Consider the following 13274-nt stretch of genomic DNA (forward strand, 5'->3'; position numbering starts at 1 on the left):
CGGGGGAGAGGGCAGGAGATAAGACAGAAGGGACAGTGATGTAAGGCTTCAAGAGTGGGGAGGGGAGAAAGAGAGAGAAGATGCTGGGCTAGAAGGGCTCTGCATTTCTTTCCTGGCACACCTGTGCTAGTGACTTCATTCAAGGACATGGTGTTTACTCAGTCTTGCCTTCCAGTTTATCTCCTGGGAAAGTACGGAGGAGCAAGATTCAGAGACAGTGTCTCTGTTAACATCTGTGAACCATGAAGGGGAGTTTGGCACTGCAAGACCACCACTGATGAGATGTTCTTGTTGGAAGCCCACAAGGTCCCTCAATGTTATGTCCATATGTAACCTGTGGGGCAGGGTACACGATTGGTGATTGGTTGTGGATCCAGAGGACTGTACCAATTCTGGACTTGGAAAAAGGAAAGGACAAAGAGAAGAGAAGAGGACATGATGGTGTGAACATCTCTCAGAGACAGACTGGATTCCCAGAACACCTGTAAACTGGGTTTCTGTGTGCCAAGTATAGCCAAGGCCAAAGTCAGGAGCTGACCCATCTTCAAAGACTGGCTGTGCTGAGAGAGCACCAGGAACAATTTGGTAGCTGATTTATAGATTTCCCAACACTGAACATCCAGCTGACTTTCAGGTCAAGGACATAGACTGCCCTGATAACAGGGGCTCACTGGAATAGCTGAGCTCTGAAGAGGATCCACGTCATCACCATTTACAGAGAGCGCTGAGGACTACTGAGGGTGAGAGACAAATGGTTATTCCTATATTGCTCAAGGTTATGATCTTTCCTTGTGAAGGACTGATTGTCTCAGGACCTGTGGTCATTAGCCTAACTTTGCTGCTATGTTGGTAATTTCTTCTCAGGATATATTATTGTGGTGAAATCAAATATAAGTACATAAGCACCGCCATACTAGGAAAGGCCAAGGGTCCATGAAGCCCAGCATCCTGTCTCCGACAGCGGCCAATCCAGGCTTCAAAAACCCGGCAACCCCCCCCCCCCCCCCTCAAAAAAAAATAAAAAAATTAATAATGTTCAATGGACTTTTCCCTCAGGTATCTGTCCAAACCCCCTTTAAATTCCGTAAGGACTGCTGTTGTCACTACATTCTCAGGCAACGAGTTCCAGAGTCTAACTACATGCTGAGTAAAGAAAAACTCTCCTATTTGTTTTAAATCTACCACATTCTAGCTTCATCTTGTGTCCCCTGGTTTTGTTGTTGTTTGAAAGTGTAAACAATCGCTTCACATCTGTCCGCTCTACTCCGCTCATTATCTTGCAGACTTCTATCATATCACCCCTCAGCCGCCTTTTCTCCAAGCTGAAGAGCCCTAACCTTCTCAGCCTTTCCTCATAGGGAAGTCGTTCCATTCCCTTTATCATTTTCGTTGCCCTTCTCTGCACCTTTTCTAATTCCTTTATATCTTTTTTCAGATGCGGTGATCAGAATTGGACACAATACTCGAGATGCGGTCGCACCATGGAGCGATACAACGGCATTATAACATCCTCGTGTTTGTTTTCCATCCCTTTCCTAATAATACTCAACATTCTGTGCACTTTCTTAGCCGCCGCAGCACACTGGGCAGATGTTTTTAATGTCTTATCAACGATTACTCCCAGATCCCTTTCTAGGTCCGTAACTCCTAACATGGAACCTTGCATGACATAGCTGTAATTCGGGTTCCTCTTACCCACATGCATTACTTTGCACTTGTCAACACTGAACTTCATCTGCCACTTGCACGTCCAGTCCCCCAGTCTCGTGAGGTCCTCCTGTAATCTTGCACACTCCTCCTGCGACTTGACAACCCTGAATAATTTTGTGTCATCTGCGAATTTAATTACCTCACTAGCTGCTCCCATCTCTAGGTCATTTATAAAGATGTTAAAAAGCAGCGGTCCCAACACAGACCCGAGGCACTTTGTCAAACGCCTTTTGAAAATCCAGATACACAATCCACCGGCTCCCCATTGTCCACGTTTGTTCACCCCCTCAAAAAAATGCAGTAGATTGGTGAGGCAAGACTTCCCTTCACTAAATCCGTGCTGACTTTGTCTCATCAGCCCATGTTTTTGTACGTGCTCTGTATATACTAGCCGTTTTTTGGAATGGGGGGGTTTCCGAGCCCCCCCCCCCAGGTCGGCGGCGCCCCCCCCCCCCGCCCCCGGAGTCGCCCCTCCACCCGGCCCGAGCAGCACTGTAAACTTACATCAGCACACAGCAGCAGGCACATCAGCATAGCTGCCGTCGGGGCGCGCTTCCTTCTCTGCCTGTGTCCCGCCCTCGTGTGACGTAACGTCGGCGACGGCGTGACAAAGGCAGAGAAAGAAGCCCGACGGCAGCTTTGCTGATGTGCCTGCTGCTGCGTGCTGATGTAAGTTTACAGTGCTCGGGCCAGATGGAGGGGCGGCAGCGACGTCTGCAGCATGCCAGTAGAGACTTCCCTCTCTGTCCCGACCCCGTCATCACATATTGATGCGGGGACGGGGCAGAGAGGGAAGTCTCTACTGCGCATTTGCGAGTGAGTACGGTCACGCGCCGTTTATATGTTTGATTTTTTTTCCTTTTTTTCATATATCTATTGGTGTAATCTTTAGCATTTGTTGCATAATATATTTTTGTACTTGCTTGTCGTCATTGTTACTATATAATAAATATTTCCACCTTCGCATTATTTCTTCACTGGTGACTGCCTAGCTAGAACCTAAGGTCAAAACTTTAGGCACTGTCATATCCCTAGCCAATCGTGTACAGTGTAATTGCTACCTGAGGGGGTCTTTTATTAAAACTTAGCTTGAGTTATCTGCAGCAGGGCCCACTTTATTCCTATGGGCCCTGTTGCAGATAACTCAAGCTAAGCTTTAGTAAAAGACCCCCTGAGTGATTACCTCTGTCTCTAGTAGTGTCTACAGTTCCACATTAGGAGTCACCAACCAAAAAAAAAAAAAAAGATCTAGAATAATATGCTGAAATCCTCTGCTCGGTGTGTGGCAGCAGCCAAAAAAGCAAACAATGTTGTGAATTATTATGAAAGAAATAGAAAACAAAACAAAGAATATTATAATGCTTCTGTATTGCTCTACATCCTCTGGCAACGAGTTCCACAGCTTAACTATTCTTTCAGTGAAAATATATCTCTGCTTTTAAAGTATTTCCATGTAATTTCATTGAATGTTCCCTGGTCTTTGTATTTTTTTGAAGCAGTGAAGCATAGATTTATTTTTACCTGTTCTACACCACTCAAGATTTTGTAGACCTCAATCATAATTCCCCCTCAGCCATCTCTTTTTCAAGCTGATGAGCCCTAACCTCTTTAGCCTTTCCTCATACGAGAGGAGTTCCATCCCCTTTATAATTTTGGTTGCTCTTCTTTGAACCTTTTCTAATTCCGCTATATCTTTTTTGAGATACGGCGACTAGAATTCAATGCAGATGAGGTTGCACCATGGAGTGATACAGAGGCATTATAGTATTCTTGGTTTTATTTACCATCCCTTTCCTAATAATTCCTAGCATCCTGTTGGCTTTTTTGGCTGCCACCACACTCTACACAGAAGATTTCAGCATATTGTCTAAAATGATACCTAATCTTTTTCTTGAGTGCTGACTCCTAAGGTGGACCCTAGCATCAGGTACCTATGATTTGGATTATTCTTTTCAATGTGCATCACTTTGCATTTGTCCACATTATATTTCATCTGCCATTTGGATGACCAGTCTTCCAGTTTCCTAAGGCATCCCTGCAATTTTTTACAATCCACATGTGTTTTGACAACTTTGAATAGTTTTGTATTATCTGCAAATTTAATCACCTCACTCGTTCTGATTTCCAAATCATCTATAAATATGTTAAATAGCACCAATCCCAGTATGGAATCAAAATGTTAGTTATATTTTCTTTTATCCTACACAGCTCAAGAACCTTCTGATTGATAGAAATGTTTGGGTTTTTTTTTAATCCATCTGTGGTACTTAACAGAATTTGAACGTTTTTCAGTCCTAAGTAATTGCAGGTTTTATTTTGTTTTTGAAGAGCAATCCTTTTTTCTTGATGTTGTAGTATAGCAATTTTCTCTCTCTCCTAATGTTGCAGGTGATACCTTTTTATTGGGCCAGTTCAATTGCTATGCTCATCATCAAGCCAGCAAAGAGAGTTAAGACAGTTAAATGTCAGAATAAAGCTTTTGAACAACGTACTTCATATTTTTAAAATCCTAACCTAATATTAACATTTCTAGTTATGATATAACATTCTAACAAAAATACATTCATCATCTCAGCAAATACAAACCTGATGGATGAGTAAAGTAGCATTTTTTTCTTTGTGCTGTATAATTCTAAGAAAACCATGGAAAACATGGGAGAGTAAATCTAGGTTTGCATGACCAGCCGACAACAAGTGGAGCAGCAAAGTGCAAACTTCTGGGTAAGTTAATTCTCCTGAAGCGATATTTTCCATAAGATTACCAGGATAATTAGAAGGGCCAAGATCTCCTGCATCAGCTTTGATATCTGCTCCTGTACATTAAAAAAAAAACAACAGTGTAGAATTAATAACTACAAAATGAATTATATGTCTGATATGCAACTGCATGTAACTTTTGAAACCTCATGCCTATGGTGGTTCAACTCATATACACCGATAACCTTGAAGGGATCTATTTATATAAATACTAGTACAAAAGGCCCGTTTCTGACACAAATGAAACGGGCGCTAGCAAGGTTTTCCTCGGCTCCCCTGCAGCCACCCATGTCCAGCGACCCTCCTTTCCCCCTGCAGCCATCCATGTCCAGCGACCCTCCTCTCCCCCTGCGCCCACTGCAGTCACCCATGTCCAGCGACCCCCTGCAGCCATCCATGTCCAGCGACCCTCCTCTTTCCCCTGCCCCCCCCTGCAGCCACCCATGTCCAGCGACTATAAATACTAGTAAAAAAGGCCCGTTTCTGACACAAATGAATCAGGCGCTAGCAAGGTTTTCCTCAGCTCCCCTGCAGCCACCCATGTCCAGCGATCCTCCTCTCCCCCTGCAGCCACCCATGTCCAGCAACCCTCCTCTCTCCCCTGCCCCCCTCCAGCCACCCATGTCCAGCGACCCTCCTCTGGACATGGATCAGCTCTGAGGCATGGTTTTTTTTTTCCCCGGGTTCTGAAGTTGACATCATAATGGCTACAGTGATGTCAGCCTGATCTACGGAGCCTAGCAGACCAACTCGGAATGAGCCACAGTCCCAGGCAAGTCAGAACGTTGGAGGTGAGAATTATTATATAGGATGCATCATAATGGGTCTAGTGACATCAGCTAGGGCTTCGGAGCCCATCTGTGAAGAAAGTTATGGACACAGGCAGGCAGACGCATAGAATGTTGGAGGTGAGAATTATTATATAGAATGGTCTCCAAAATCCTCTTGCATATATTTCATATTGTACAAAAAGGATGTTAGACAATAAGGACCATTTGACCCACAAAGTCTTTCCATTGCCTATGCTACTTTAGCTCTTGATTTTACCACTATTCTCTGCATTATTGGAGATCTCTCAGCTTTCAGTCACACAATTTTACTGCTTTCAAGACACCAATTCCAATAATTTTGCACATTATTGGGGAACCCTGTTGTCTGGTGAAAGTGATAGATCTAGGCATCTATTCAGGGTCTTGAAAAAAAATCTACTAGTGCTTCTAGTTTAATTCAAAAATATGTTTAGGTCTTACAGTACACCAGTTTAGCTTTTTTTTTTTTAAGAACTTCAAATGAGATAGAATATAAGTTTGGTCTCGGATGTTTTGCTAAATATTGCAGACCCTTTGAATGCATTTTTGTTCTCATATTCTTTGGAAGCAAATAACTGTGATGGTGAAGGACGTGCAGAGGTACAAGAATCTCAACACTCTTTGGGCATATTTAACTTGGTGATGGTAGGTGACAAAGAGGAAATGCTAGGCGGTTAAGGCAACACATTGTTTGTCTGACCCAATAAATCGTAAACATAGGACAAGACCTTTGTATCCAGCTTAGTGAATTCTTCATTGATGCAGGGTATTTTACCTAAACATTCAAAGCATGCAATTATTCAGCCTATTTTCAAAGATGGAAATGAAAGTTGAGGGGCTTTTACTTTCTTATCATCCCGTCTCACAATTTCCATTTGTGAGCATATTTATGAAGAAATTTGTTTACCATCAATTGCTTGTCTACATGGAGTCCTCAGAAGCACTGTTGCTTGACTGTGTGGATTCAAAAGTATCATGGTGATGAAACAGTTCTGGTCTTCTTGATCAATGATGTGAGATATAGCTTCAATAATAGAAATTACATTCTTTTGATCTAGTTATTTATCTATTTATTTTTCTTGATATACCGCCCTTCTTAAGTCGAACAGAACAGTTTACAACACTGTCAAAGCAAGTCTATAAAAATGCTAAGTGAAATAAGTGTGTACATGATAAACACTAAATCAAACTAACAGTACAAAATCACAGATCAAATAAAACAAAATTGTAAATAAACAGTTCGATCCACTAGGTCAGGGGTAGGCAACTCCGGTCCTCGAGAGCCGCAGGCAGGTCAGGCTTTCAGGATATCCACAATGAATATGCAGGAGATAGATTTGCATACCATGGAGGCAGTGCTTGCAAATCTATCTCCTGCATATTCATTGTGGATATCCTGAAAACCTGACCTGCCTGCGGCTCTCGAGGACCAGAGTTGCCTACCCCTGCACTAGGTTCACTCATACAGTATCCACAAGAATACCTTGACACCGGATTAGGTTTCTGAAAATGTAAGTGAAAAAAATGAGCTTTTAGATTCTTTTTGAAAGCATCTAGACAATGTTCTAGACATATATGTTATGGGAGCAAATTCTATATACCTGGTGCCTGGTAGAAAAAAAAGGAGCTTCTTGGGTGGAGTCTAGAAGTGCCCTAGACAATAAAGGTATGGCGTTAGACCTCGCTATAGCTTTTGACATCATCAACCATACCCTGTTAAGGCGGCTAATGGATTTGGGGTTTCCTCTCTTTTAATTACATAAATCTTGAAGAGTCCCCTGGGATGGTCACTTTTCGGATGAGATTTAATGTGGACAAGTGCAAAGTGATGCACATTGGGAAGAATAATCCAAATTTATTTGATGGTAGATTCCACTCTACGAGTCAGCATCCAAGAAAAAGATCTAGGTGTCATTGTGGACAATATGCTGAAATCTTGTGCCCAGGGTGCAGCAGTGGCGAAAAAGGCAAACAGAATTTTAGAAATTATTAGGAAAGAGATAGAAAATAAGATAAAGAATATTATAATACCTCTGTAACTCTCCATGGTGCGACCACAGCTTGAGTATTGTGTGCAATTCTGGCTGCCGTAACTTTAAAAAGACACAGCAGAATTAAAGAAGGGCAACTGAAATGATTAGGGGGATGATCTCCTCTCATACGAAGAAAGGCTTAAGAGGTTAGGACTCTTCCGCTTGGAAAAGCAATAGCTGAGGGGGGATATGATACAGGTCTACAAAATACTGAGTCGATTTATTACTTTTTTAAAAAGCACAAAGACTAGGGGACACTCAAGGAAGTTACATGGTACTACTTTTAAAATGAACAGGAGGAAATATTTTTTTCACTCAAATAGATAAGCTCAGAGGATGTGGAATCAGTGGTTAGTGTATCTGGGTTTAAACAAGGTTTGGACAAGTTCTTTGAGGAAAAGTCTATAGTCTTCTAATGAGATAGACATGGGGAAAGCCACTGCTTGTCCCTAGGATCAGAAGCATGAATCTTGCCACTATTTTGGATTCTGTCCAGTACTTGTGACCTCAATTGGCCACTGTTGGAGCTTGTAATTAATATAGTGCTTGAGGATTGTGGGATCGTCCACCCTGAAGATCTGTTCCGGGAATGTTGCTGGTCTTCATTCTCCCATTAAACGCACTAAGGAGTTACAAGAGTTGAAGAAGGAAGGGATGCAAATAGCTTGTCTTCAAGAAACAATACATTGAACACCAAAAATTGAATGGGGGATGGGTGGAGGCTGTATATTCTACGGGCAATATAAATAGTGCTGGTGTAGCTATATTATTTAGTAAATTGTTGCTTTTTACAATATAATAAGAGTGGAGCATGATGAGTCTGGCAGATGGGAATTGGTACATTTTGAAATGCTGGGATCTGAATTGGTGATGTTAAGTATATATGCACCTGTGTTTAATCTTTCATTTTTTTCAGCAGCTAACAACTATTTGTGGCCCACACTTACACTAACTTATTATACTGGCAGGTGATTTTAATGCAGTTATGGATCAACAGATGGATCAGATGGGTGGAGTCGGTTCTCGTGACCAGAGATCAGCGTGAGGGCTGGGTCCGTTTTGTAAACTGCTGGGCTTGGAGAACTCTTGGTGAATTTTTCATCCCTTGGATAAGGACTATACACATGTAGCCCAGGCCCATCCTACAGTGTCCTATATAGATATAATATTTGTGACCTCTTCACTGCTCCCCAGGGTTTTGAAGGCTGAGAGCTTCCTATATTATCCAATCATGCTCTTGTATGATTGGAGGTCCAAGGCTTTCAAATAGGTGAGGCAACTAAATCTTGGAGGTTTCCTAATTATCTCTATAGGGCTGAAAATTTTGTTAACAAATGGCAACACTTTTTAAGCTTGAGGTCCTACATTTTAACAGCTTTCACCCATACCACCTTTGTGCAAGTTTGCCTATCAGTCAATTCTTTCATCTTAGACCTATTTGTTCATCTTTTGATGATTTTCAATTTCAAGCTCAAAGATTGTTTTTGTGTTTTGTGGAGAGAGTATATCCAGAGAAAGTTGTACATAGAGCTTATCTGAGTGCTAAATTTGCTCAAAGGGAGTTATTATTAAATTATCAACAACCTGATCAGGAGGAGAGATTGGTAGCAGTGTTACCTTATTCTGTCATGAACTCGAAAGTTGTTTCAATTATCCATTCTCATTGGAATAATTTTGCAGGTTCATGATCAATTTGAAGAACACCCCATTTGTGCCTTCTGTTGTGGTAAATCCATTGGAGAATTTTTATCCTACAAGTGGATGGATTATATTAAGACCCCGGAGGAAGAGTTGGGTCATTTCAAATGTGGGGGATGCCAATGGTGCCCTCTGACTATAGAGAGTTTAGACTGGATTTGCCCTACTACATTTCAACACGTTATATCACGTTCTCATATGTCATGCATCACTAGAAACACAGTATATATGATCATTAGCCCGTGTGATTTTGCATATGTGGGCAGATCATCTCATCCTATTAAGATACGTCTTACGGAACATAAATCCTGGATAATAAATAAAGTTTTGTCTGTCCATATTGTTCAATAATGGCAGGAGTTACAACATTCTTGGCAAGATATTAGATGGAGAATAATTGATACTGTTCATACAGGGTGGGAATGCTGAACAAATGCTCAATTTTAAATAACAATGCTGGATCTATCTGCTAGATATTGTGCAACCTCTTGGTTTAAATGCAGAACTAGAATGGTGGTTATTAATCTGACAGCTGATGATTTGGGTTGATGCAGGAGTGTGGACCTATCAGTGCTTTTTACCAGTCATGTGTTTGCTTAATAGCGCTTTAAAACCCTTTAGTGTCCAATGTTCCCATCAATCTGTTCCTATATGGCTTATTACGGGAACATTGGACACTAAAGGGTTAAAGATGCCAGCGCCATATTGGCTGCTTACTAAGGAGTGTAACTATGAGTACTGAGAGCTTGCTTTGAAGACGTGCCGTGTGCTTTTACAGAACCTGTCACTGACATATTTTTATCTTTTCACAGCGAACTGCTACCCTGACAAAGGAAGCGAAACCTGGCCATGTTGGCAGCAGATCCGGTTAGCTGACTAGTGGTTTGAGCAGCACTTTGAAGGTAAGTAATATGAAAACCATGTTTTGCAATTTCTACTTAAAGACTGTCAATGAAATGCTTGGATGTTTCACTTATATATACTATCAGCTACCACATTTGCTTATTTCCGATCTGACGAAGAAGGGCAACCTTCGAAAGCTAATCAAGAAATGTATTAAGTTATGTCCAATAAAAAAAAAAAAGTTTCATCTTATTTTCTTTTCCATGTTTTATTTTGTTTGATTTCTATTGAATACTTAAAGTTCAAAATTAAGTTTTTTCACAAGGAATTTTTATTTAAAAAATTTGGTTCCTGTGAGGAAAGGCTACTTTGGCACTAAAAGAAGTAAATTATGTTCATTGTATGCCTGGTATTCTGAGGATCCCTCAAAAATTATTTTTTAAGAAATGAGAGTTTGAAAGATTTAAGCGACATACTTCATGACTGATATCTGAGCACTGCTGGAATTGTTATGTAGTTTCTATCTACATCTTCGGCATTCTCATGTAATTTTTTACTCTCTACATCATCCACTGTTGCGGTCCATGAGGCAGTTATGGCTCTGGCTATGCATAAAGATGAAGATATCATCATGATTCAATGTATTGCTTCCATTGTGGGGGAATAAAGACCTTGATTCCGATACTTCAAAGCTGGCATGCCAAGGGATTATAATATGTCAAAGATGTGGTTACTGAATCTGGTACTATGAAATCTCTTGCTGTACTGCAAGCGGAGGATCTGTTGACTCCTTGGGACTGGTATGCATCTGGTCAAGTTCATCATTACATCAGCTCTTTGGATAAATAAATTCTGACAAAAGATATGGCTGATGTGGTGACAGACTCTTACTCTTAAACAGACTAAGGCCAGTTTATCTTTTTATCAAATCAGCTTGGGGGCACTGAGCTTGAAATGGAACTACGAGGTTTTGGCCAATGCTTGTAATGCATAACTGCCTCCTCAGGAACAAGTGACGGGCAATGGTTTACGTCTGTTGATGAAGCAGGTTACTATATTAACTCGCTCAGTGTCTTTACAGGAACAGCAATATAAGTTTTTGATGCAGATGTATGTTGCTCCTAACAGGGCATTCAGAGCTGGACTTGCACAGAGTGCACAGTGTCCCAGGTGTTTTGCTTGCCTGGCCACCTATACTCATAAATTTTGAACTTGTAAAGTCTTACGCCTTTTTTGGCACCACATTATGAACTATTTGTACTCTGCGATGCATCAGCGTATCACACTGAGGGCTGACATACATCTGTTTTCTAACTTGGTATTACAAAAAGGAGAAAACTCTTTATTGAAGAAAGCTTGTGCTTTAGCTTGTTAAGTGTATTTTGAGGAATTGGAGGCAGCCCCAACCTCCACCTTTGACTGAATAGAGAAATTAATTGTATCGTCTCTTAAAAATGGAGCGATTGGATGCAAAGTGAAGTTCGCCTAAAGCTTGAACAACTTTCCAGCAAACTTGGCTCCTCATTTGAAAGGGTCTTTCTCCTAAAGTCCGTAGCTATTTGTTGAATCCGTAAGACAGTTTTACTGGAGCTTCCAGACTGGGGGTGGAGAGAGGGAAGGAGAGATTGGGTTTGTATTTGAGATTGGATGGATGGGGATAGGGGCAAGAGGTATTGGTACTCTGTGTGTTAGTCTCTTGGGAGTCGCCTTGAAGAGTCCACATGGGTGACCCCAATTGCATTCTTTTGATAGTCTAACTCTCTAAAAGGAGGTTGCAAAGTTTATATATAGTTAGTTTGTGAGTGTCCCTTTAATTGTGGAAAAACCTCCACTTTAAATATATTACAAAACAATTGAAACCTCAAACCTCCAAACAGGAAAAATACAAAAGTACTTATTATATCCTTGTTTTATCAGGAGTAGGTTAATATCATTGGTTCCCTAAGAAGGAAAAAGAGAAAAAAAACCCAGACGCAAAAAACTCACATTTAGTGAGAAAAAGCAAAGGAGATGAAAAACTCTCATCTACTATGTTACTTGACCTAACCTTAGCTCTATAGGAAGCCAGTAAAAATTTAGAGGCTTCCAAGTTACCAAGTATAGGATCTTTCCTCCACTTCTTCAACTACTGCAGCCTCCCCCCCCCCCCCCTCGCATCTCAATTCCCCAAGATCCTCATTACACCATGTTTCTCTCATAACATGTTTACTTTTAACCCATCACCAAGCAGCTAACTTATCCAATATAACTTTAAATATGTAAAAAACAGAAGACACTTTCTGATTTAAGTTAGAAGATTGGGTCAATTCTAACTGAGTCAAACACTCAGTTGCAAAATTCTCCCTATTCACAAAGAGACACAGCTTGCATTTAAATGCATCAGACAAGGAAGTAATGATCCGTCCAAGGCCTCGGCTCTAAAAATCTAACATAAGATGACATTCTGGTAGCAACAAGATCAATAAAATGTCAAGAGACATGAGTTCTAAAACCCAAGATTCCTAATAATTGGATAAACAATATTTCTGAGGTGGTGTTCAGGTCCTCTAAATGAATTATTAATGTTCCCCAGAATTATTAGATTTCCCAAAAACAAACTAAAATCTGACAAAAGCCAAACTCAGTTCTTCAATAGCCCGTGGGCTAACCATAATATCCCCGACAAAATAGTCTTTGACAAATCGGCACATAACAAAATAGCCCTTGACAAATCTGCCTAGACAAAATGGCCCCTCCCACAAAATAGCCCTTGACAAAATAGCTCTCTTGACAAAATAGCCACCTTCATAAACATAAAAACTCTACTAAATACTTTAATGAAAAACATAAACAAAATACAATTCCAACAACATAAGTATATTAAAATATGCATTGAAAAACATTTCATATGAATTAAAAATCTGTAGAAGTAAAGGCATGGAGACTGCATGCTGAAAATATCTTTGGCTGAAACCAGAAATGCAAGGTGCAGGACAACCAGTAATACTAAATAGCGATATAAGCTGAAGAATTCCTAGCAGCAACTCTCATGAAGCCACAAATATAAATCATGGTAAAAGGAGGTCTATTATGTCAGTTAGGGAACTTTAGCATATTTTTAAAGCACAATATTCAAATCATTTGAACAGCTTTACAGATATACTTACCCAATCCTTTAATTAAACACTTCTACAAAACAGATGCAGATGTGAATCCATGTGCCCCAATGAAAGGAGAGTTTAATTTTACTTCCATTTAATTTCAGTATATTCCATCTTTATAACACCAGGCTTCCCAAAGCAAATTACAACAACAGTTAAGATGAACCCATCAAGAAACAGAATATCTTCACTGAAATTTGGCCATCTGTATTGGTTAACTCATCTTTATTAAGCCATTCAAACAATATAATATCACAATAACAAGCTATTTTACAACTTACCAA

At 40.5% G+C, this 13274-nt stretch overlaps 1 protein-coding gene across 1 annotated transcript in view; it reads right to left on the reverse strand.

Moving 5' to 3' along the window:
- Positions 1-13274, reverse strand: part of LYST (lysosomal trafficking regulator) — a 347836-nt gene that overhangs the window by 255687 nt on the left and 78875 nt on the right. Inside the window, exon 8 of the mRNA XM_030195890.1 lies at positions 4297-4523. Within this exon, the coding sequence (XP_030051750.1) occupies positions 4297-4523 (227 nt within the window). The remainder of the gene's footprint in view (positions 1-4296; positions 4524-13274) is intronic.

Source organism: Microcaecilia unicolor, chromosome 3 (assembly GCF_901765095.1).
Source record: "Microcaecilia unicolor chromosome 3, aMicUni1.1, whole genome shotgun sequence".
NCBI classification, from domain to species: domain Eukaryota; kingdom Metazoa; phylum Chordata; class Amphibia; order Gymnophiona; family Siphonopidae; genus Microcaecilia; species Microcaecilia unicolor.